The 26319-nt window shown below is 38.0% G+C and overlaps 2 protein-coding genes across 2 annotated transcripts in view; one reads left to right on the forward strand and one right to left on the reverse strand.

The window, feature by feature from the left end:
• Window positions 1–4: 4 nt before the first annotated feature.
• On the reverse strand, window positions 5–7613 carry SCRN3 (secernin 3). Its single transcript, XM_075511833.1, has 7 exons — window positions 7357–7613; window positions 6992–7173; window positions 5976–6175; window positions 5082–5294; window positions 2247–2409; window positions 1689–1869; window positions 5–904 (listed from the first exon to the last, which is right to left on the reverse strand). The coding sequence occupies exons 1-7, from the start codon at window positions 7522–7524 to the stop codon at window positions 749–751; spliced, it is 1263 nt and encodes a 420-aa protein (XP_075367948.1). The 5' UTR covers window positions 7525–7613; the 3' UTR covers window positions 5–748.
• Window positions 7611–26319, forward strand: part of CIRSR (corepressor of RBPJ and splicing regulator) — a 23801-nt gene continuing 5092 nt past the window's right edge. The window contains exons 1-8 of the mRNA XM_075511831.1: window positions 7611–7787; window positions 8650–8744; window positions 9293–9366; window positions 10578–10591; window positions 10688–10743; window positions 11101–11149; window positions 11351–11468; window positions 25845–25951. Coding sequence (XP_075367946.1) covers window positions 7716–7787; window positions 8650–8744; window positions 9293–9366; window positions 10578–10591; window positions 10688–10743; window positions 11101–11149; window positions 11351–11468; window positions 25845–25951 — 585 coding nt within the window. The 5' untranslated portion in view covers window positions 7611–7715. The remainder of the gene's footprint in view (window positions 7788–8649; window positions 8745–9292; window positions 9367–10577; window positions 10592–10687; window positions 10744–11100; window positions 11150–11350; window positions 11469–25844; window positions 25952–26319) is intronic.

The following is a 26319-nucleotide window of genomic DNA, read 5'->3' on the forward strand; positions in this document are numbered from 1 at the left end:
CATATTGTATGTAAATAAGTTTATTTTTTGGTATCAGGGTAGGGAAAATAGACAGGGAAGTGAAAATTGTGTCGTAACTTGCAGGATGCTTGCATTGTTGAATTCCATGTAATCAGATTTCACAACAAATCATGGTAAAATTGTAACTGTGATTTTGTTTTAATATACCTTGAACTCTTAGCCTCATTTTACACTGAAGGAGTAGAAGGTTCATATATGAAATGTATCTTAGAATGGTTTTATCAAACAACTGAATATCAATCTTACTTGACTTGCATATCACTGTCCTTTTTATTCAGTGCAAGTAATAGCTTCTACATTTTAGAAAGTCCTTCAGCATGGCCATTTTAATTCAGGCACTGTGAAATTCTGCTATGATTATCTTGACTATAAAAGCTACATGGGTGTACACTAGAAGCGAGTTCTCCAAATCTGAGTTCGTGTTCTTCATCCAGAGATGGGGTTGTTCTGCAATTTAGTCAAGCTATTACATTCTAATTGCATCTGTTGACGAAATCAATCTCTGCTGACAGCTTTATGCCATATACAGACAAAGCCACTGCCTAGCTTTTAAGAGCCTTTTCAGCATTGCTTCATACAACCAAAAGCTGTTTGGCCTGAATATGAATCCGCATCTTTAAAACTGTCCATACTAACTGGTATATTGAAAATAAGATGTAATCTATATAGCCACTTCATTACAAAAGTTAATCATAAAACTGAATTTTACCACATTCAAATAGTAGTTTTAGCTATATATTTTGAGTTCTTCTTCTACACACTGTGAAAAAAGGTTAACCACTTGGTTAATGTCAAGACATCTGTTTCGCAGGATTGATTCCATTTCACTTATCTTCTGTTTCTCCAACTCCTGTATCTCCTTCAGCATCTTTTTACCTTTGCCCTGCAAAAAGAAACATCTGTATTTCACTAAAAACTATACAGAGTATGTAGTGTTCACCCTAACAAAATTCTGTTCTGCTGTCCTTATTTTAACCTCTTAATAGCTTCTATGGTACCAGTTAGTGTTGGTAGAAGTTAGCACCGTGACAGGTTTTCTTAGATATCTTTCCTAATATCTAGCACTCACTTCATCTCCCTGCATCCTTGTCCGATGGACTGAAAATAAACAAAATTAAAGCTGCTCTAGGTATTTATGCTACCAAAACTTAAGTGGGCATATGTCTTATTTTTTAGAACATGTACTGGTAAATAGGAGAGATGCTACTGTTAAAAGTAAGCAACTACCTCCCTGCTTCACTTTTGTGTCCGGCTATCTTCATGATCTCCTTTCCTGTCCATACCAAGCAATGATAAAAGGCATGCCCTCCTTACCGCCTGAGACCAGGGTCCTGAAGAGTTTTAAGTACTCTTATCAGGAGCTGTATATTTGCCTGTAGCTGCTCAAGCATTTCCCCGTTACCTGACTAGTGCACGAGTACGTGTGGCCTCCTGCTTTTCAAGGTGAGCAGTACAGATACTTGCCTGGGGGTACAGCAAAGTGCTAGTTGCAATTTTTAGTGTTTGAAACATATGCCTGCCAGATGCCAAGACGATGGGCTTCTGGTGCACTACAATGTTCTTCACAATCCCTCAAAGGGCATTAAATGGTATCACATTAACAAAATGTGAGCAAGGAGCTTATATAAACCACCTGCTTGCACTGAAATCTAATTTAATCAACATACCTCGGTAGTTTCCATAACTACAGCAGCACTTTCATGTTTTTTATAGAGCTCATGTCTTCGATCTGGCTTATTCTGAAAACGTGGTTGCTTCTTAACTGGATCATTATGACCAAATGTAGGGGAGCTAGTTTTTAATAACTGAGTAATATTGGGCACAAAAATGAAAGGCTTGAATACAGACCTAGAAAGAGAAAAGAGAACAGAGATCCTTTACTGATACAGTTTTGTTAAAATTGTTGAGTCAGTGATTACTGTATTTTTTCCCCATTTTTCTAATTCCTTCTGTTAAGAAAGAAGTCTTTAAAAAAACCCCAAAACAAAAAACAAAAACACTCCTAACTGATGTTTAAGTCAGTGTCATAGCAGTGTTTCACTAAGTAGGTTGGTAGATAGCATTAATGTACATTATGTTCCTCCTACTTTTTGATTGTGCTTTTTCAGGAGGAAAAAAAAGAAAAAAAAAAGGCAAAGCAAAAAAAGAATATAATTAGCCAAATTGCAACACTTTTCATTTAGATATTTGCAACTTCTTATCCTAATTACTTGCTGCTACATCACCTCGCAGGATCTGGAGTTCCAGTAAAGAAATGAATACATGGCAGATTAGGCCGCTGAGGCAATACAGACACCATGCTTCCAGTTGTCATAAATCCACCTTCCATATTAATGCCACTTTCTTTGTCACGAAGAATTTCCATCATTATTTCAGAAGTGATAGATCCTATTTAAGATACAATACAATTATTTACACGCAGCACTACTTATAATACCAACTAAACAGCATGTTCTCTACAACTGGCTGCTTTATTTCTTTAATAGGCAATGCCAATTTTAGTTTGTCTGTGTTGGCAGGAAAAAAAATGAAATCATCCTAACAGCATACCTTAATATGTAATACATTTAAAAATATTATTGTTTTCCCCAAAGTATTTATTTCAAAGAGTAGGTGATAATGAGCTATAACATTTATGACTTAGAAAAGGGGGAGGACGACGACACACGTTGTTTCCCAGAAAGGTACAATACATATGGCTAGCAAATGGTTGTTCACACAGTAACTATTCAGATAAAAATTAATAGCTTGGATTAAAGGCTGAACTTTCTGAGCACTGTGTGGAAGTTAAGATAAATCACTATAATAGTTACTGGTATTTGTACACAGTTAATACCACTAGGTTGCTTTGGAAATGTAAAAATAATAACAACTGTGCATGGATTTTGTGTGTAACTTTGAAAATGAAATGCCAAGACTGTCACTTCTTTTTTTTTTTTAAATTTTATTTATTTTAATCATCTGACCTTCCAAAGCACTTAGGCTTCAAGTTGACAACTGAAAGGATGCACTGGAGTAACAACATGTTCTATACTCAGAATCAACAGAAACTACAATAGTACATCCATTTGTAAAGAAGTCTAAACTACAATAGTACATCCGTTTGTAAAGAAGTCTTAATCAACTACCTATGTGAGGTATAGTGCCAAATGTCTCTATGAAATAATTCTTTCTTCTCAGTTAGGTGAAACAAAACCCTTTCCACATATGCCTCTGCATCTAGTGTTCAAATGATATTGCTGTTCATGAAGTGTACACTGAAGCTTAAATACTGTCATGGTATCACTAGGCAATCCAATATTCTAACAGGCAGCACTTGCAGTAGTTTTCTTTTCCAATTTGGTGTACCAGTTGAGCATATGCTCATGGCAGAAAAACATTAGTTCATTCACTTTTTTTTTACTTGAAGGTATCATCTACCATTTAATATTTTAGTGTTTCCCTCAGTGAAGCTCTAGCTCCATAAAGATTCTCTTAAACTGCCTTCCTGTTTCCTCTCAAAATAATTGCTCTGCTGCTAATTCAGATGTCTCCAATATTATTTTTTTATACACGATTCAAATTGCCTGTAGACAGGCATGCAGCGCTACATTTCAGCAAGGAAACACTCTTAAGTATTGCCACAGTTGCCTAGGAAAGTCAGAGGATTCAAGAAATCAGCAAGCTAGATGAATCAAAGAAATTAAAAGATGCAACAGTCAGTTTGTCAACTGCAAGGTGGCACCTTGTCCAACAGGAAAAAAGGTATTGCATGTTTTCCACTAGACTTTTTTTATTTTGTATTCCTGAAATACATTCCCTGTTTCTGAAATATAAATAATGTTTATCTAAAAATGGCCTTCACATGGTAGGCAGCCTGGAAAAAAACTGTAATGCCACCGAGTGCAAAAGCTGGGAAGGGTAAACTAAGAAACCAGTGATTTTACTGATGTTCTAAACCAAATAGCTTCTAGTTAGGGCACCTATTTCAAATAAATCTAAACAAACTGAAACCATATGACGCTGATAACCTGAACACCTAGTGTGATTTTTAAAATGGCTCAGGTAAATGCCTGAAAATGGGGATTTAGAATGAAAACACTGATAGAATCTCAGCATTGTTATAATACAAGTAAATACAGGTATTATGAAAATGCTTTCAGTATTCAGAACCTGCAATTCCCAAAGTGAATGCAGGATTTGCATGATCACTAGAGCAGGATAGCAGAAGCTAATTCATTCTGACGCATTAACTAAATGCTAAACCTGGTCTGGCAGAGCTCAGCCAAATAAATAAAAAAACACGGGTGCAATGTAATTTTGGTTCAGATTAATTACTTCAAATAAGCAAGTGAATACTGATGCAGCAAAAACCTGCCAGGTGGATGCAGTTAAAAGAGAATTAAGAGCTTCTTTCTATAGAGGTCTGAAAAATAAGCGAATAAGTTAGTGATTAGGAGCACCTGCTTAGAGTACAGAAAATTATTTTATTCTGCTCTCAGTGTGTTTTGCTAGACTACACAAGGTTAGAGTAGCAGTTATAGTGAAACTACAAAGATTTAAAAACCAATCTCAAAAAATAAATGCAAGATATGTATCTGAATGCTGTGCTGTTGTCTTAGGCCTATATGAATAGTACCAGACTGAAGTTATTCATAAGGTTCTGTTTGTGGCTGCAAACCACTGGGAGTCTCTTTTAGCCTCTTCTTTTTTTCTTAGAGGTACAGTAATAATATATAGCCTATTAAAATGTTTAGAGCTAGGTCTTACGGAGTATTTAGTGGTATGGTCATAATGTGACCTCTCGATGTTGTTACTGTAGGTGTGTGTGTTTGATATTTGACCCTTGTTTTAATTTTTCCTCATCAACAAATTGGCAAAAGTGGATAGAAAACTTCAAGTTCAGCGTTCCTCCTTTAGGCAAAAAGTTATTCTAGTAAGTTCTGGTTCACTTCTAGTAAGTTCTGGTTCACCAAATCACGTGAATGATCGCCGACATCAGATGTCTAATCGCTTATGACTTAATGCAGCTCACTAAATGCTTTGCATATCTTAAAAAAAAAAATTATTAAAAATGATACCTTTGTGTTTGTTCAGAAGTTTATAGCCTTCACAATATCGGCCTCTGGATGTGGTCATTCTGGCCGTATTTACATAAGAATATGTGGCAGCGAAATCAAATTCCTTCTCCCCATCCCACCAGCCCTTGCTTTTGGCATATTCCCTCAATTCCGGGTGTTCTCTGTCAATCTTGGTTGTGATAGAGAGCTGGTTGGAAATATTCCGTACACCTCCTGTTTGTAAGGTGAGGAAAGAATTATTTTAATACATCGAATGCTTTTTCTTGGTATTTTGTTTACTAAAGCAAATTATGCACTGAAGAGTTTCCTACGAGATCTACGAGTCCTGTGGTTTATTTTTGGCCCTCTCTCCCTGGTTATATGTATCCTTTTGATTGAAATTCCACTGCCACTCAGTGCTGACTCATTTACTTCTATCGCCAACATCATATTTCAGGTTCTGTCCTGATTATTGCCATCTTTACACTCCCTCCTCTTGGACCTCCAAGGACATGGCTTGTCCTTCTAAGTCCACTGGAGGAATCAGCTACTTCAGGGCCCACTGCACCAATCCTGTCAGTATTACCCTGTCACCAAATGAAATTGTCATCGATTGCCACCATCCTTAACACCACACATATGGCTGTCATTCTCATGATGACCTTCTTGCTGTCCTCTATTTTCCAAGTGCAGAAGTGGTCATCTCTGACTCTGAAAAGGCTCCCTGTGACTCAGCTCCTCTGAAACTGCTAGCCTCTCCACACTGATACCCTAGGAAGCAACTCCTGTTGTTTACAGGCAGATGTACATATCTGGAAGCTAGTTCGATGCCTTAATGAAATGGTAAATAAGAAGTGGAGAACTGCTAATTGTCATTGCATTTGAAATGTTTAAAGCGAAGGGCATTATCCATACCTTCTACTTTTTCTGCTGCCCAGTATTTTCCTGATGTCTCCAGCACCCATGCTTCCTTTCTGTCGGCTATCAGAAAACTGTTATGGTACGTAAATACCATGTGGCTCTCCATACAGTTTCCTCCCTGTCCATATTTCTCTAGCAAATCAACTATGACGGTAAGAGCCTTTTCAGCTGTGTCCGCTCTCTCAAGTCCAAGCCTAAAACAAAAGGAAGACGTTATTTTTGGAACTATAAACTTTACATACGACTATTCAGCCTGAGTATTCAAATTGAATTGGAATATAATTTCTATAGGTACTTGATACTTGTATGATCTGGTAAGAGAAAGGAGCAGGACATTTACAGGGCCTGTTTGAAGTCGGTCCTGTGTGTCCCTGACAAGGGGAAAAACAACCAAATGGAAATACAGGGAGAGGGCTCCTAGGAAATGCCACCAAGTCCCGTGTGGGTATTGGACTGGGCGGAAACAGTACCAAGAAGAATTGACTGACTGCTGTAGGTTAATGAGAGTTACACTGGCACCCAGTAAGGCAGCCAAAAGAAGCTTGTCATTATTTACGTGGAGATGCATGGCTAAGATTGAAACTTAAAAATACGCATGTAAAAGATGGGGGAGATGGGAAATGAGAACAGACCCTAGAAAAAGGCCCAAACGCTAGTTCCTGAAGTCCAGCTGTGCTCTAGTTAAGAGTCTTGTTTCAGCTTAGTATAAACTTTGTAGAGAGAAAAACATTTGATGATTTCCTTGACGGATTCTGTTCTAGCACCGGATGCCTCTCATGGGCTCCCAGCTCCTGACAGAGATCTAACACCTGTGCCAAGAAATACTTACTTTTAACCATGGCTAGAACAGCAGAAGAGACAGACGTGTCTTCTGACAGTGAAAGCACGTATTTCCCCATATAACTCAAACCAAATGTAATTGGTTTAATTTTTAAATTAATTTTTTAAATTTTTGAAGTAATTTTTAAATTATGCATTCAGTACCATTTACCACAATAGCCTGTGCAAACCTGACGAGGTCCATGCCGAGGAGAGCTTCGTCGTCGCAGACCTCCTCTCTCCCCCACACGGCTTCGTTCCCGATGCACACGCCGTGTTCGTTGGCCCCCATCTCTGCCCCCCAGAGCCAGGAGGGACGGCTCAGGACCACGGCGTGGGTCTTTTCCACTTGCTCAATCTTGATGTAGGTGCACTGCAAGAAGTCAGAGCACGCAACAAATTATCTTTCACGCCATCGCTTTGGCGAGCATCTCCCCTTGATTAAACGGCCCGATCGCGGCTAAAAATAGACGGAAAACAGGATGAAAGGGCGTTTTTGTGCCGTCTCCCGAAGCACTCGTCGCGCCCCGCGGCGGGGCCGCCCCCGCGCCCTCACCTCCAGCGCGGCGCCGGGCGGGTGCGCGGCGGCCGGGAAGTGCACGACCTCCTGCACCTCGTCCGCCGGCCGGTCCGAGTTCTTCCCGAAGACGACGCGACCCCTCGCCGCGGCGGGCGGCAGCGCCACGAAGGTGTCGCAGGAGCGGGGCGGCGGCCGGGGGCCCATGCTGGCGGCGCGGGGGGCGGCGGCCACTCCTCGGGGCCCGGCGGCGGCGGCGGCGGCAGCGGCCGGGCGGGGCTGAGCGGCGGCGGCGACGCAGCTCGCAGGAAGGCCCGCCCGCCGACCCGGAAGGCCCGGGGGAGGCAGCCGGCTGAGGGCCCGTGCCGGGAGCCGGTGGCTCCCTCCCCGCCGCCGCCATGGGGAAGTCGTTCGCCAACTTCATGTGCAAGAAGGATTTTCACCCCGCCTCCAAGTCCAACATCAAAAAGGTGAGGGGGGCCGGGGCGGGGGGAGGCGGCGGCGGGAGCCGTTGCGGCCCTTGCCGGGCGGCTGGTCTGGGGTGAGGCGCCATGGCCCCTCGGCCGGCCGGTCGGTCGGTCAGGCCCCGTCCGCCGCGCACCGGGGGAGCTGGGACGGGGCCCGGCGGCGTCCCGGGCGGGTGACGGGCTCCCGGCATCGCAGCGGCATGGGTAGGGCTCGTCGGCCTTCCTGTGGTGGGACCAGCGTTGTGGCAAGGGGGTAGGAAGAGGCAGGGAAAAAAGTTAAATACTTGAAGCTTCAGGTTTACTTGCTCACTGGTATGTATAACTATCGCCTTTTCCTGGCTCCAGCTTTTCTACACCTGGTTCTCTGGATAAATAGTGTCTATTGGATACTATACGCTGTCCAGGAAGATGCCTGTCTGTCACGGTGTGCCCGTGTTTTCCCAGTATTTCGCACCTGCCTTGACCTGCTTCCAGGTCTTTCTTTCCTAGAGCTGTACCATCCCAGGAGCTCCCGAGAGAACCCGGGATGTGGGGTCTGGTGAGACCTAGGTGAGGAAGTCTCGCGACGGGGAAGACAGTGGCGCACCCAGGGTGTTTTCTGAGCCTACTCTGCATTACTAAACTTTCCTACGTCTTTTCAGTTCTTAAATGTTGTTTGGAGTTGTAGCCTATCAAAAATGCTGTTTTCTGTGAAGTTCGTTTGTTGAAATGCTGGATGAAAATAATTTATGTGATGTGATTAGAATGGTAATTTTCCCGTATTAAATATTTTCAATAGACTAAGCCAGTTGAGTATTTATACATTAATGCGTTTTGTGGTAGGTTTTGTATTTGTTTAAAGTAGAAACTTGCTTGTTTTAACTAGGTATGGATGGCGGAACAGAAAATATCGTATGATAAGAAGAAACAAGAAGAATTAATGCAACAGTATCTTAAAGAACAGGAATCCTATGATAATAGGTGAGAATTGGCATAAGATCACATACTTCTTCTTGCTGTCTCTTGTTTTCATGGCAGCGAAGGACACCTCATTGTGAGTTATTTGAAATACTGTCTCCCACTGACCATAGCAGAAGGAGAGGATAGTGACTCATAAATTGATGTCTGATTAGGCAGAGGTCACAATAATTTCTTTCAAATGGCTTGTGTGTGTCATGTAATTAATTTCAAAATATGTTACGTTGCACAGAACAGCAGGTAACCTTCTATAGCAACATGTTTGGGTCACAGAAATGCGTCCTCCATAATTCTGTGGACACAGAGTTATGTTTCAGTTGTGACTGAAATGTGTGGGTTTTGGTACACAGTGGAGCACACAAGTATTGACTGGTCTCTCAGGTTTTTTGATATTCAACTCCTGGTACTCAAATTAACAAATGAAAAAAATGCCAGTTATTATCACAATTTACTGTGGCACATTTATTCTTTTCTTTTTTTTTTTTTTAAATAAGTAATACCAGAGTGAATGTTTTGTGTGTAAAACGCCAAACTCTGTCCTTTTTATTTAGATTGCTCATGGGTGATGAGCGTGTGAAGAATGGTCTTAATTTCATGTATGAGGCCCCACCTGGAGCAAAGAAAGGTATTCTGGTTTCCTGATCATGAGCAGACAGTAATGCAAAGCTAAAAGCCCTCTGAAGAAATAAACATAGTGTCTTTTATTTTAAAATAATGTGTTCATAGTGAGGTAATGCTAGAAGGTATGATTTTTAGTTTTTCCTGTGCGAATATGCAGGGATATATAGTATGTAATAATTTTGATATCTCAATATTTTAATTTCTTTCAAACTGAGAATGGTTGAGGGTTGGTTTTTTTTTTAAGGAACAGTTCCATGTGAAGGGAAAAGCAGATAAAATATCTTTCCTGGCAACAGCAGAAATTCTGTCCTTGACCAGAGGTGTTTCTTTAGCCAATTATAAAACCATTGGGTGACGAGGACTAGACCTTACCAAGGCAAAGACTCAGACAACACAAACCTGTATTTTGGCCTACTCTCCTTTTTAGAAGTAGCAAGGTCACTTTTGCTTAAAAGTTCTGCCCATAATTCAGCTTGATGCATGTCAAGCACAGGAAATACCAAAGCAAGAAGTTAATTAGTGGAAGTTTTACAAATAATAAATACTGAGAATCTGTAGTCAAACGTACTGGCTGACCCAACTCTGATGGGTCTGACTATGACTGTATTTAGTAGATTCATAAATGGAAGTTACTAAGTACCTGGTGGATGCTCATATCAGTCACGTAGTTTTAGCAAAATCTGAATGTAAGTGCAGAACTAAGAAAACATATTTCCTTTAAAAGAAACATGTTCCCTTTTAAAATGCATCTTTCCCATTTGCATGAAAACCCTTGGAAATGCTTGGATGGGCTCATTCTTGTAGAGCAAATGTTGCAATTATTTAGCTTTAAAAGCTCTTAAAGTAATCCCTTAAGCTCAGAGCAAGTGCAATTTTAAACTAGTGATTTTTGCTAAAAAAATTTTTTTTTTTAAGATTTTAAAATTAAGTATTGTTGCTACTCTTGCAAAAAACATTTAAAGTTTTTTGTATTTGTATATCAAATCAATATAGTTTTAAAAGATGATTCTGGTTTTACAGGATTTGTAACCATATACTAGACGCTGATTATTTATAAGTGTGCCCTATTTAAATAAAGTTACTTTCTGAGTATTTGCACTATTGTGTTAGTATAAACCATAAAATGTTTTGTCTCCAGCTTAGACACCAGCTGCATTTTACATGTATAATTAACATAGAATTTCTTTTCCTTCCATGATTTCTGAAAATTCAAAGAGGAAACTAAAGAGGTATTTCATTACATCATTTCTTTACATTTTCTTCCTATGTACTTAAAATGTATTAAGAAGAAAAATTTCAAACTTACCATGTTTTCTATTTTATAGCAAGAAGGAGAGACTGAATACAAATTTGAATGGCAAAAAGTCGCCCCTCGAGAAAAGTAAGATGTCTGGATTTTAGCCAAATAATTTTTTTTTAATTATTATTTACTTTTCATATCCTTTTCCTTTTTTTCCTTCCCCCCCCCCCTTTTATTTTTGAGCGGGTCACTTGGGTAATCCTGTCCTGTCCTGGCAGTTAATTAATAAAACCTGTAAACTTGGAACTGTTTCCTTGATCAGCTTAGTTTTTGTTTGAATCTTACATCTGTATTTGAAAACACATTAAAACTAATGTTTACCGGAAGTATATCTCTGAAATGGATACACACTTAACAATAAAAGGTAGTTTTGTATATGCTGGTTTAAAAAGAATATAGTTAATTGAGTATTTGTTTTCTTTTGTATTTGTGTAACAGATATGCTAAGGATGATATGAATATCAGAGATCAGCCATTTGGTATCCAGGCAAGTTGCATAAATTTCACTCTGTGGATGTCTTGGGTATATTTCAAATACTATCTAACTGCAGAACATTCACATGGACTCTCTTAATTTTATCATCTGTTTCTCAGTGAGTTTAAAAGCTTCTCTCATGCCTAATAACATCGACATTTCTTTAAATGTTAAGCTATATTATTTAAATTATGTAAATTTTTTTCCTTTTAGGTGCGGAACGTGAGGTGTATTAAGTGCCACAAGTGGGGTCATGTAAACACTGATCGAGAATGTCCCTTATTTGGCCTTTCCGGAATTAATGCGAGTTCCGTCTCCAGTGACGGTTCAGGTAGGCAGTGAATGTCTTTTAAAGTTGCTGGTTAGAAATTTTGGGGGAACTCATCACGTTCAATTTTAGAAGGTTTAAGTTTATTGTATTTCAAAGAGTTGATGAAATTGGGAAAATGCTGTTTTATTCCAATGGTAGGATCCACAATTTCAAGTTAATTATTTCAGATGACAGGGACCTAATTTTCTAATTAGTAACACATTTTAAAAAGATTCCATAATGACTGTTGTTTTGATTCTATCTGTGGCAAAAATTCAGAAGCTGCAATGAGATTGTTTATATAAGAATGACAGTATTTGTGTCACCAAAAAAAAATTAATGTAATGGATTGTCAAAGACTGTCCCAGTTCAGATTCAGGCAAACTGCTTTGAAAAACTGGAATATATCAGTATATCTTTGTTAATCACTTGGAAAAAAGGAGAGGTTTGGGTTTTTTTATATATGTAATTGTGCTTCTATAAGTGGACAAGCAATTGAAACCTAGATTTCCAAATGCCTGGTTTCCTTTCAGCTGGCTTCTTGTTGCTTCCTGAACTACAATTTTTTTCTCTGTTAGCTTTCCTGTTACTTGAAGTCACACAGCATTTAGTGTTAGATGAGGTTTAAAGAAGTGGCTATAAACATTCAAATTGGATAATTTTTTTGCCTACAATACTTTGTTTTCTCTAAGTTGACCCAAGTTTGTAACACTTTTAAGATTCTCAAATTGTGGCACATTAAAGAAACACCTGGTAACATGGGTGAGTCTTCAGACTTGCTGTACTGCACTTGAAGATCATGTGCCGTGTTCTGTGTTCAATTTTGGAGGGATACCATTACAATTGCACACTTGATAACATCTGGTTTTCTTCTGTCTTTCCTCAGGTTATCTATTTTATGTAGTAGCTCTTGGTTTTATCACATATTTAGCCTACCAACAGTCTTGCTTTTCAGATTTAGATCACCTAGATATGTCATTGCTTTCAGATGAGACCTGGAAGACTTAAGTTAAAGGAAATAGTGCCTCTTACACTCCTCTGCTTTTAGGCATTGTCTGATGATTACACCATTGTATTAGCCATCCTGTAATTGACATTCTCAGCCTTTCTATTCAGTAGGTTATAACATTAAATCATTTTCTTGCCTCATTCTTACCTTGGAAGAAATTGTGCTTGGAGCGTTCGGCGGTGGTGGAATTATATTGTGCAGCTCCTGCATGTCAGATATGCTTTTGTGCTGCAGATCTCGCCCCCGCCCAGTTCAAATGATGTGGGTAAATTTTAGGAGTGTTTGGCTGGGAAAGCGGAAAGTATTTGTACATGCTTGCACAAACTTGCAAGTGGACTCCTCATTATTCATAACAGTATAATACGGACACTTTGCAGTGTCAATATAAGGCTAACTGCTTGTTTCAAACCTAGCTGAACTAACTATCTAGGTGTAGGCAATGTTTGACTACTGTGGGTGTTTCCTAGTCAGAGAGATGTTCTCTGGGTAGCTTTCCAAACCACCTTTCTAAGCCAAAAGAGAGGGATTTAGCACATACAGTGAATTTTGCATGAAGGAAAGTGCTGTAGAACTACTTAGATATTCTCAGACTGCGCCAATGCCCTCTCATTTTCAACTCTGGAACTTAGAAGACAGTGTGCTATGCTGAGCATAGACTTTTTCATAGGCTGAGAAAGGATTTCAGTGTGTAGGGGTGGGCAACAGATTAGGGTTTGTATATATAATTTGTAAGACACTGTTCTTGGATGTTAATAGTCAGCTGTAATGATATGCTGCTTTCTCTTTCTTTCAGGGAAACTATATGTAAAAACACTGTAGGTAAAGTTTAAAACAATTTAAAGTTCTTGATTTAATAGCAGACACGAGGCTTATAGGAAGTGGTAATATCATTAATTAGATCATCAGATAAAAGGTTGTCTGCTTTTTCTAACCTCAGGAATACAATCCTTTCATCAACTTTTCTAAAATTTCATCTGATTTAATAAGAAGCTAAATTACACTCCTTTGACAACTTCTAGAAATTCCATGTATGTAAATGAAGCACTACAGTTAAGTGAGAACACAAGTTACTGAATTCACTGATTCTCTTAAGACTCGTAATTCATCCACATGGCGTGTTAAAGCTTACATCACACATTAAAAAAACAAAATCAAAAACACCCCCCCAACCCCCCCAATTTGTTTTAACTAAACCCTGACACTAGTCCTGTGTTGTCTGGGGTGGGAGTAAGTAATTATCTTTGATGGCTGAGAGTTCTACCCAGTTGTTACAGTGCTGCAGATCTGCAGCTAGGTCTGTAAAATTAACCTACACTGAGAGTAAAACAGTGTTTTTACATTTCTTAACAAGACACTACAACATTAAAAAGACAAATTCTACCATGTTCTGGTCAACACCCCTCAACAATATAATCTTGTCTTGACCATTTCTCTTTATTGCTCCTTGTTTCCTCTCATTACTTAATGCTTTGTTACTAGCCCTAATGCTGAATCGGTATCTACCTCTAAGAACCTTCTTCTGTTCCTCTGTACAACACATCTCCTCAAGCTCTGCTTCTTCCTGCTTCTCTTTATCAGTAATTGCATGCACTCCTAAGCTGCTTTTGTGTCTCTAGACTAAATTCCTAATTATTCTCTGATTATTTTACAGTACTGCAAAAATGTCCATTGCCACACTGGTCTTACCTAGATTGTTTAGAACTGCAGAAAATACTGCTTTGTAAGGGACAGCAACTTTTTATGGTATCAGCTTTTTATGAAACCTTTCTGTGTTTCATGAACTGATGATTACGTTTAAAAAAAAAAAAACCCAAAAGCCCTTGAATTGCTTCCCACCCACCCCCACACCCTTCCCGCCATGTGTCACAAATAAGTGTCTCCTCATGCTTAGAAAACTGGTAAAAAACCATGTAAATAGTCCACAGTTTTCATTTATTGTGATTGTCAGCACCAAAAAAGTACAAAACCACTTGGCTTCTAAGGTCTGAACTCCAAGGAACAATTTTCAGAAGCTGTCTGTTCGTTTCTAGAATGTATAGAAAATATGTGCCTCTGAAGAGAACAATGAATAGGGATTTCAAGGATAGGGAGTGATTGCTTATAGTATACAGCAAGTCTGGAATGTGTATTTAATTTATTTGACTGGATTTTTTAATAGATAAATGTGTAAAAATATGTTTGCAACCAGCTCTCAAGAAAGAGTTGAAAAATGTTGGGCTAAATTATTAGAGCAAATAATACTTCTAAATGTCAGGAAGTAATTTCATATGTAGAAAGTAATCTTTGAAAGCTTGTTCCTAGCTTGTGTGTCAGGAAATTGAAATATAAATATTGTCTCATAAATGAAAGGGTACATCTGAGAAATACAGATATAACAAGAAATAGAGGTGAAACCAGAATAAAATTTTAGTACAATAGTCAATATACCAGGACTCCAATTAGTTTATGAAATTAATTGTATTAGAAGGACCAAATCTAGGCTATAAATCATTCGAACTTTTTTATTTTTAAAAAGAGCAAATCTTCGGAATTTTTTTATAAAGTCTTTGAAAAGAGCTCTATTGCTTTGAAGTGATTTACTTGGTAGCACTGTCTTTCCTCTGGTTTATAGTCTTTTCGTCCTAATAAAAGATGATCTCGCATCCTTTTCTTGCAAATGGAACTGAATAATTTTTTTCTAGTCAGTGCATGGTAGTTACACTACCTAAATTTAGGTTAGGATTCTTCAAACTTTGAAAATACTCCTCCTTGTTAGAGCACACCATGCATCAGCACAGTGTTGGAAGACGCTAGTCTGTGTACTGCAAAGCATCCTGGCTGGTAATGAATCTCTAAGCAATCAGCGCTTGGGAACCCTTGGCCTCATGGTTCTGAATCTGATATTGTAAGGACATTGGCATCACTAATTTCTACAGAAGTAGCTTTTAAGAAATGGTCTGGCTTCCCTGTTAGGAGACTTTTAACAGGCCTTGTTCTGAAGCTTGTTCTTTTGCTTTAGAGAAGCACACTTAACACACAGGAAAATAGATGACACTGTTTTCTTCACTGCTGTCTTCATGCATTTACCCAAATGTGTTTCTGTCCACAGAACAGTAATGGTAGAAACTTCAGATGCTCTGCTGTAAAGAAGGACTGAAACATCTCATACATACAAGTTGAGGAACCACAGGAGAAGTTTATTATATACTAATTAGACTCATGACTGAATTCCATCATAATAACTTTGAAGTCTTTAAAAGGCTCTAGTGTAGAAGGGTAACTGCTCTCAGGAACATTACTGAACAGAGTTAATTAACCTGGAAGGGAAACAAGGTGGTTTAGTCCAGGTAGGCAACTCAGCACCACACAGCACTCGTTCACTCCCCCACAGCAGGATGGGGGAGAGAATTGGAAGGGTGAAAGTGAGGAAAACTCGAGGGTTGAGATAAAGACAGTTTAATAGGTAAAGCAAAAGCCCCACACACAAGCAAAGCAAAGCAAGGAATTAATTCACTACTTCCCATGGGCAGGCAGGTGTTCAGCCACCTCCAGGAAAGCAGGGCTCCATCACGCATAAGGGTTACTTGGGAAGGCAAACGCCTACCCCACCCTCACGCCATCCCCGCTTTTATTGCTGAGCATGACGTCATATGGTATGGAATAGCCCTTTGGTCACTTGGGCTCAGCTGTCCCAGCTGTGCCCCCTCCCAGCTTCTTGTGCACCCCCAGCCTGCTCGCTGGCGGGGCAGAGTTATTGATCGCCTACATACATTTTTTTCACATCATAAAATAACCACTAATATAGACTTTTTCTTTCCCGTAAATTCTATAAGCTCTGATTCTCTTATTTCAGCAGAAGAATACTTGTCTTTAAATCTTATGTGAAGACTGCATTGTAATCTTCCTCTTTGTACATAAACTGATTGGCAATTGCTGTTTTGGATTCAGTGTTGAATATCTTGTATGCAAAGACCAGTCATGGACTTCAGTTTACTCTGGTGGAACCACTGCAGGGCAAAAGCATGCCTGTGGCACAGAACTGTCTTCTGTGGGAAAAGGCTGCTGTCTTTCAAGACCTGACATACACGGCAGCGCTCCAGCAAACAAAAATAATTACAATTGGTACCTTAACTTAGGCTTGGTGGCTTGGTTATTTTGCTTCTGGGACCGCTTTACTACTCTAGCTGGTAATTCATACAAAAAAAAAATAATAATCTTACCATTAAAAAAGCGCCTATTGAATAATATCTCGCCAGTGAATAGAGATTATTTTTGCAATAAGGCAATTTCAGTGGATGTGGTTATCATGGGATAATCACACCCCTGGGGTACAGCCTTATCTGTAATCTCCCAGGAGTGTAATTATTTCATGATAACTGCACCCCCTGGTGTTGCATTATTTCCATTATGAAATTCTTAGTTTTAGATATAAAGTAACTTACTTTGATCACTGGAAACTGCAAAGTAGTGTTAGAATGTTCCAGCTGTGAGGCTTACAGAGACCAACTTATAAGATTTACTTCTCCTTTACAAAGATAAATTAGGCAATCAAAATGCTTCTTTGGGCTAAACTGATTTACAGGGTTTTTTAACTGATAAAATCCTAACTTTCAAAGTTCAGACAAGATGAAAATATCAGTTGTGGTTCTGACTTTGTGCCACTGTGTATATATGCATGTATAAAATATGTAATATATACAAGAAAAAAAACCCAGGTCACTAGCATCTAAAAGTTTGCCTGTTTTTACAATCCTGTTTTATCATTAACCAGCAGCATCTGTTGATTTTTGTGCTTTTCAGTGCTTTTTTTGTGAAGCCTGAAAAGCGTTTGACTTTACTAGAACAGAGACTGGTAAGTTTCTTGTGCAAAATGTTTTGAAGTAATACTGTTATTTCACTTCAAAACTGCCTGCAACTTTCTTGGTCAAGTAAAGTCAGGATGAACTAAAGACCTCTTTTTTTTTTTTTTCCTTTTTTCCTCCTCTTCTTCTTTCCTCCAAGCAATCTGTCTTATTCCATGAGGGTTGGGGAGGGGATTGCTAAAAAGCTATGAAAGCTTAAATGCTTACAACTTTTATCATACGTTTTTAGAACAAATGACCTGCTAGGAATCTATTACTATCTTATGAAGAAAGGTATTACTATCTTAAGAAATAAGGCTAGTGTCTCAAATGGAGAGGTAATTTTGTGAATGGTTTAGTTAGAAGAAGTGGGATGCTAAGATTAAAAAAGGTTCTTACGCTCTTGGCCTGTGAAACCTAAGCCTGGAGAGTGCTGGGCATCCTTCTCTGCTATGGAGTACTTTGAATGTTTTACAGCTGACTGGCTCCATATGTGATCTGTCCAGTGAAATTACTGAGAAGAGAGTACTGTAAAGTGATTAGCGTGTTGTGGAAAATTCAGGCAAATCATGGTAAAAATGTAAGGGAGCAACATGTATATGTATCTAGGGTCTTATGGTCTTTGACGACACAGAAACTCTAGGTATGTCTATGCAAATGCAGCCTTCTAAAGATTTGTTATCAGCTCCTAGAGTTTGTGCCCTCTCTTTTCATCGCCTGAGTGCCCATAAATTAATTGTGGTTGTGGTTTACATCAGTCTATCACTTAGCGTGTTCAACTGATCTTTTGCTTTTGGGTGAAACTCCTTTCCATAGTAATCTTGAAATTATCAGTTACATGGAGACAGCAAAAAAGGAAATCTATGTCTAGGTTATATTATGTCTATATCTCACTGCATTTTTTCCATGACAAATATGGTACTTTTTTGTTTCCCAACAGATAAAAATCTGCATTATATCAGGAAGGCAGGAATTGATTTAAGTGTTCTCTTGAATCTATAATAACAAAGAAAAGCTATTTGAATATGTTAACTGTGAATATTTGTATAAATGGTCATCTATAGAAACATACAGTGTATGAAACCTTCCTTTATGATCTGCAGCTGAGACCTTTGATTGTGAACAGTAGGAACCTTAACTAAATCTTCACATAGTTTAAGAACTGTCACATTTTAGAATAATCCTCCATTTATGTTTCAGAAGCCTCTGTATTTGGTGTGAATGCATAAAATACAGATTTTGATTAGAAGTCTTGTGCTTGGCATTTAAGCAATAAATATGGATTCCTATAGCAGTTTGATAATGTTAAATGGTTTTTACTACTCAAAAAAAGTAAAAAGGAAACTCGGAATTCTCTGAAATATCCTATGACAAAAGCATGGCAAATTATACTGAAATTCTGTGCTAAAGTTAAATTCAGTTAAACTGCAGACCCTCTGAAGAAGAGCTAATTAAAAGCCAGAGTTTTTTATTCATTGATTTCTCTCAATGCCAACTGCAGCAGTTGCTTTGAAGTGTAAATATGGTTTGAATGCAGTCATCTCTGAAATAGATGAAAAAATTATTGGTAAAAAATGATCAATTCTGAATTAGTGGAGGCAGCATAAATTTGCTATGGTCTTCATGACCGGGATCATGATCACATACAATTTTGACAATAGCTTTTTGTCCTTTAGATAAATAAGTGTCTACTCTTATCTCTGTCACAACAGCAATAAAAGTTCACAGACGATACAGTGTGATTAGGCTCAGTCTGTAATTTTTTTCCATTTTTGTTCAATTTCCTTTTAAGCCCTATGAAAACAAAAACATGAAACTCTGTGGAGAGCACAAAAAAAGTATATGAATGTGTTGACAAAACTGTCTATGTTAATTTTAAAGTTAGTTTATCTCTTAAAGCGAAACCTAAAAAGCCTTGTATCATATGTTAAGCCTTTGCTACTGCCTAGAAAAGGCAGCGTTCTGAATTCAGAGTATATTCATCCTTCATGTGATTGTGTGCTAAACTAAAACCCACTGGCAGAATGGTTTTCTAAAACCTAGTTAATGTGAAAGAGCTGTTTGCATGCTCCCTGGAGTATTTATTTATTTATTTTTCAACAGCAGAGCATAGCTTTAGTATCACTGTTACATAGAAAACCAAATTTCAATTTGGAAGAGTTATGGCCTCATGTTGTCCAAGATGCATATAAGAAAGAACAAAGGCAACATGCTTTAGGCCTACTTTGGTAACAAAAATTATGTAGTAATAAAGGATAAGTCTTGAAAGTATCTTGTCCTTGATTCATAAATTAATTTTTAAACATGGTAGAGTGGAGTATACTGAGTGTGACGAGAATACTGACGAATTGATAGCAGATATGCCGGTGTGCTTTGTTTACATTTATGTTCATGTAAATTATCTCTCTATTACCAAGTCAGGAGAAGTCTGATGGTATGATAATGGTGATATAGATGTGATGATTTTAATCTAAAAATAAACTAAAAGATGTCCCACACCAGAACACATTCTCAGGAAGGGGAAGCTCTAGAAAAGCCCTATTCTAAATATTCTGTTTTGATGATACAGAAAATGAGCAGCATTAGTTAAAATAAAGGTAAGAAAGTTGTAATTAAAGTGACACCATGAAGAATCTACTGCCTTTTCCAGTAACTTTTATATTGAGTAGTTCATTTCGTTTCATAACAATATATAACTACAGCCACTATCTAAATACAACTGGTTACTGTAATTTCCCCTGCCACAGGTCGGAATAGTGGTTATACTATTACTGCTTCTTATCTCATTGCTTTCCATATGTATTCCACAATAAAAATCCATTTAAAACTTAATTGAGTGCAAAGAATAATTCAGTTTGCTCACCTGCACTGGTGACAACAGTGAAAGCTTTTATCCATAAATTGAGCAGATACTGTCAAGACTATGCATCATGAGTAGACAGAAGTAAAACTGCTATTTTTGGTGATACTGGCAATCAGAACATTATGGTCTGTCCTTACTGCCACTGAAACTGTTGCAGAAAAAGTGGTATTTGACCACAGTCATTATGAAAAGAGGTTTTAGCATATTGTTCTCTAATATTGGATAATTTGAAAAATGTGCTTTAGACATTTTAATGGAGGCCTGCTAGATGCTGTGTTACAGATAGCGTTGTCCTTCTAAGAGGAGTCCTGTGCCCATGCCTCTTAGAGGAAACATTCTGGCAACAGCAGAGCATTAGATACACTCTGCATTTGTAGCTTCAAGAGAAGTACAGACAGAATAAAAAATTAATTGCAGCTATAGGTTTCTCTTGTTTCTGAGATGGGAGTGGGGGTAGTAATGCAGGGTGGGAGAGCTTGCTGTAAGCTAGGCATTTAAGTAATCGAAATCCAGAATTTTATTTCCCCCCTGGTTGTTTAATAGAAGCAGAACTGATTCTGATAAATTGATCTCAGTTAAGTGTGATAAGAAATTGGAGTGTTCTTTGTTATAAAAAAGCAAATTTACAACATGTTGTAGAAATCCTAGTATGATATCCTTCTGCAATCCAGTATAGTTGATGCTCATATAGGCTTCAGAAAAAAATCTATGTACAGTTCTTCTGTTTATTTAATTGTACAAATATTATAAAGATGCACCAACAGCTGTCAAGCTAAGGTTGCACTGAGGTTGTACTTTGTGAAGGCTAAAATCGTTCTTTTCACACTTCATTGAATGGATTGAGTTTCCAGATTTTGTGCCCCAGCTCTTTGAGTCAACTGAGCTATGTGGATTTTTTCCTTAAGTAGTATCTTAAACAGAAGATAACAGAACTTACGCAGCAAGAACTTCTGTGGGAAGGAAGAAACTGCAGCCTATTTGCTTAACAACTCTATTTCCTGAGAATTGTAAAGGCCATGAAAAAATATTTTAAAAATCCTTTGGTGGGTCTTTAACTATGGAGCCTCTTTTGTGCAAGCCCTTAATATAATTTTAAGTACCTGTAGCTGTAGAAAACTTAACAAGTTGTCAGTTGTCTTAATGCATGAGTATATCAGCATGCAATTAATTCCACTATATGGTAAAAAGCTTTTCCGAGACTATGAATTAATTTTAAAGCAGATGAATGTTTTAGTTTTAAACAAGTGTCATCTGGAAAAGTTTTAAAGGTTCTTTTCTTTTCTTTTTTTCCCTATCAAAATGTAAATTTCAGAAAATAAGCTTGACAGTCATATTCAAAAATAGCAAGGTACTGTATTTGACTTGTTTCAGAAAGAATAAGAAACAGATGATGAAACATTGTAACTTTGAACTTATTTTTAGTTTGCTGGTGGAAGAATGCTGAGAGACTGGTTGTCAGAAGTTGCAGCAATCAGCTATTTTTACAGGATTCCTATATCCAACATTCTGTCAACTCATGGCATAGTGTCATCTCCAGATGTTTTCACCTGCATGAGATCATGCAGGTAGCTTCTTCACAGACTGTCTCACAAGTCCATAAGGAATGCACATATGAGGACATCAGTTTTCATAGTACACAAAGCATTTTTCTATGCCTGATATAGGAGTGATTTTTTGCAAGTTGATGGGTACTGTTCAAGAATATTTGCTAACATCAGTGCCTAAGATTTTAGCCAACTGAGAGCCTCTCAGCTCCACCTTACTGTCTGTTTTACAGTTTATGACTTAATTGGAACTTAAACAGATGAAGATACGTGGCTATCAGGTATACTTAGTACTGATCTGTCTGAAGATCTTGGAGGGTGATGACGTAAGCATAGTTGTAAGCGAAAGACAGGCTGAAAAGATTTACCTCTTTGGCTTACCAGGCAAACCAAGTTTGCTCATGCTGGGCATAGTCGCGTCTCCAACAAGCAGGACTCCACAATCAGTTCGCACCAAGCAAAAGAAGAGGCCCTCTACCAGCCAGTGTACTGGTGGCTCCAAGATTTCAGCTTTAGTTCCTAAACAAGGAAGCCAAGGACACTTCTGAGAAGTTGTGTTTTTCAAACGTCTGTTAAGTGACGTTCAGTGTTGTAGGTTTCTTGGACAGTTTTTATCTCCCTCGTTTGTATTAACCAGGAGAAATCCCCTACTTAATTTTATAGTGTGGAAATGGGAATGCGAGTGTTTGCTCTCACATTTAGGCATCTACATCTTTGCAGACTCTGTGAAGAAGTGTGTTACAAGCCTCAATGCTGTCACATAACATAGCTGTGCCCAGAAATCCTGGAAGACCTCAAACTGTCACTGGTATTTCAAAGAAAATCAGCTCTGCTTATCAAAATCATTAAAGTATAAATCAAAAGCAGTCTGTTGAGGCATGGATGGGAAAAGAAGGTCACCAAGCATTTGATTCCTTTGATTCCAAGCAAACAAGTTTAATTATGAGGATAAAAATTTTCTTGATTCTTACTGTTGTGTGGCAGAAAGTAGACAGTAATAGAGGTTTGCTATTAAGCTGTGCAGCCATTGTCAAATATAATGCCTTAATTGAACTTCTCAGCCTGGACTTGTAACCAGATAGAAAACAGTCTCTTTAGACTTCCCCGGTCAGATACTGTTTTCTCCCCACTGTGGTCTAGCATTGCTACCTGAACAAATGTAGCAATGTAGTCTTGCTGTCATTGGGCAGCAGCAGTTCAGTGGCATCAGATGCTCAGAAAAAAAGCGTGAGCAGGTTTGCCTGTGTCGTCCTCTCGAAAATGTTCATGTTTTTTAAACTGCAAAGAGAGTCCTCTGTAGTCGACCATAGTGGACAGCGTGCTTGTGTTGTGCCTGGCTGGGGTCTGCACGCAGAAGGGTTGTGAAGTAGGACTGTGTTTTGACTCTACTTTCATTTATTTTCTGAATCTCATTTCCTAGTGTTTTAGAAAACCTTTAATTACAGTAAAAATAACGTACATAATAAAGCTTCATGGAGATTCTTGCATCTCCTCACAAGCTAGGCTGAACCTAAATTACAGTTTCCTTCACCACAGTTAAAGGGAGACCAAAACAAGAATAATTTATTTCATAAACCATTCTCAAGGTTCTGTAGGTGCATTTGATGTAACTTGTACACATCCACAAGACAGGAGTAACAGTGATTTGTTAACCCTCCTCGTCAGGGTACTACCATGTTGCAACTAAAATATTGTAGGTGGAGCTATGAATGTCTCCTTGATGTCATTAATAAACAAGGAAACAGAAGTCATAGAAATTTATTTTTAGCCTGGCTTGCTTTCCTTCTAAGCTTGCCTGTGTTTTTATTTTTTAAACCGAATGCTGATTTCCCCTCTAAAAAGCATATGGAAGCTAACTCAAAAGTTTGCATGCGGTTGTGTTGGATCCCAGCTTGAGCAGCCCCTCTGACAGGCCTCTTCTTCACTTGTATTGATCTGTGCATTACAGCACAACTGACGTCCATTGGGCACAAATGCACAAAAATCAATAGTATTGTGCATTCATTATAAGCTTTTTATGTAAAAGAGGAAATGATTTTGCTTACCTCTTTCCATTGTTATGTACAAAGAGTGCCTGAAAGGTTTGTTTCTAGAAAATGATTTTGAACTGTATTTCTGAAGGCTGATATGCCTTCATGCCTCTCTCGTCTCAATTCTGCCCATAGTCCTCTTATGGAACCACAAAGTTAGGGCTTCTGTCTTAGCTCTTTTGAAAATCCTGTGTAGACTTGGACAGGTTGTATTCCTCTAGTTATCTAATCACACTAATGAGAATAATTAGGTATCCAATACACATCAAAATGTGTACAATGCTGAGACGCTGAAGAGGGAATAGCTGGCAAATAGGTTATTTTGTTAGGCAGTGGTTCTTAGAGCCTTTGAATAATGAGGATTCCAGGCTTCAGTCTGGTCACATGTTTTGGTTTCTTTGGTATGGTGAAATCTTCTTTCATGACTCTACGCTTTGTCTCCGTTCCGCTTCCTCATACAGGGCTTGGTCTTGGTGTAGTATGTGACTGAATTGTATGGCTGGTTTATGTGGCCTTTTCAAATCAGGACATCAGCTGGTACCGAATTCTGTCGTTAGGTTTATGTCTAATGCCAGTTTCTGTTCCAGCCAGAGTAGATTTGGGCAAGCAGAGCAAGGTTTTAAATTTGAAATAAGCAAAAATGTAGACACTGGAGCCCATACACATTAATTAACTATCAGTGAGTTTACAATTACACTGTAATACGTAAAAAGAAAAAACACTTTTGGTAAAATATAGGGGAGGGAATAACCCCCTACTTAATAAAAATGTAAACTCAAGGAAAGACTAAAAGGTATCTCATTAGAAAATTCTTTTGCTTGGCAAAATAAGGAACTTGTGAAAAGAAAGTCAGTAATGCAAGGGCTCCTTAAACCATTTTCAAAGCTTTATCTTCTTCCTTCCTGCTTTACACATAGGCCTGTTAGTTTCTGTAAGCAGTGTATTATACAGGAAAACCAAGAAAAAGTTGAAGTTGACTTTTTCTGAGGAAGTGCTATTTTACTTTCCATATATTTTTCCATAGTAAAAATCTCCCTTTACTTTCCATACCTTTCCATGTTCAAAATGTATGAGTTTTGTCCATCTCCACAACTAAGAAACTCTTAAAATTACAAAGCAGGATCAGTATGTTTCATAAGACTAGTTAATCTTATCATTTACAGTTAGTTTACTGAAGTAATAGGAATTGTGTCCTCCATGCTCTATTTTACATTCTTTCTAATTTAGATTTACCTTATACAGTAGTGCTAATTCATTGATAGTAAGGTTAGTGGATGAACTGGTAAGGACATTTACTGAAAGTGACCTAACAGAAGAGTGTATGTTTAGGGTGAAGAAAAAGTACCTAATCAGACAAGTACATGAGTTTTTGATGACCACAGGTATTCAATTAAAGCAAAAGAGTGAGTTACAGGGTTTATAAATTATGCAGTCAACTCTGAACGATGCAAAATACATCCCATATTTTGCTCCTTGTTAGATGTTTGCAAAGAAATATAACATGTGCCTAAGCCCAAACACCTACTCTAATGCAACATATAGTGTATTTTTTAAGCTGATAAAACAAATCTCTGAGGAGATACCAGCCTAGAGACCCAGCATATTTGGGAGTGCCTAGAATAGGTAAGGACATAGATAATTTTTTCATGTATTTATTTATTTTGCGTATGTACAGTGAGTTTCTATACGGTTACTTTCTACATGTAAGTTCAAAAATTTGTGTCATTGTAAAAAATGCCTTATTAGTGACATATTAGAAGTGCATTTTCCCATTGTTTTAGGGGAGTGGAGGCACCTAAAAGTAAAGTCTTATTTAATTTACTTTCTTTAGGTTCCCTGTGCTTTTTTGCTATAATAAAATATTAGACTTACCTAAATATATTGTTTTCAACATGACAAAGTTACATAAGAGAATCCCCTTGTACTTAAAGAAAAATGCAATTATTTTCTATTCTGAATCTCCAGACTGCTGTTTTAGAAAATCATATCTGATTATTTGCTCAGCAGAAGATTATTGAGTTGATTTAGCTGTGATTTTACTTAACAAAGCTTCAACTGAATTCCTACTGTGGAGTCCAAAAAAGGTAGAGAGATATAAATGATACATTCAAACTGTGATTTTTGTGAACAGGGCCATCAATGCACCCCTCGGAGCTAATAGCGGAGATGAGAAACAGTGGGTTTGCACTGAAACAAAATGTACTGGGGAGAAACTTGACCGCAAATGATCCATCACAGGTAATGATCTTTTTACCAGTAAGCTGAAAATGTCTATAAATCTAAATGTGATTGTTTGTGAATTGCTACTTAATGTTTTCAAATATGCATATCCATAGGAAAGCTGAATAGCTACACCAGTAGAAAAATGTCCAAAAACTTACTGTTTTCCAGCTTTTTTTTTAGTCAGAATGGTGAATCATAAATTACTTCTTTTAAAACCACATAGAAGAAATTAAATACCTTCTCTGGGTGACTAGAAATTGAATTTTTCATAAAGGGGATGGTTAGGGGGTTTGCCACATACATCTGATTTGTTAGTCTTTGGATGCAGTTTGAGGAAATATGCACAAATAATTACTGCCAGGAATGCTATATCTGAAGATTTT

This window comes from Mycteria americana, chromosome 9 (genome assembly GCF_035582795.1).
Source record: "Mycteria americana isolate JAX WOST 10 ecotype Jacksonville Zoo and Gardens chromosome 9, USCA_MyAme_1.0, whole genome shotgun sequence".
Classification (NCBI taxonomy): Eukaryota; Metazoa; Chordata; class Aves; order Ciconiiformes; family Ciconiidae; genus Mycteria; species Mycteria americana.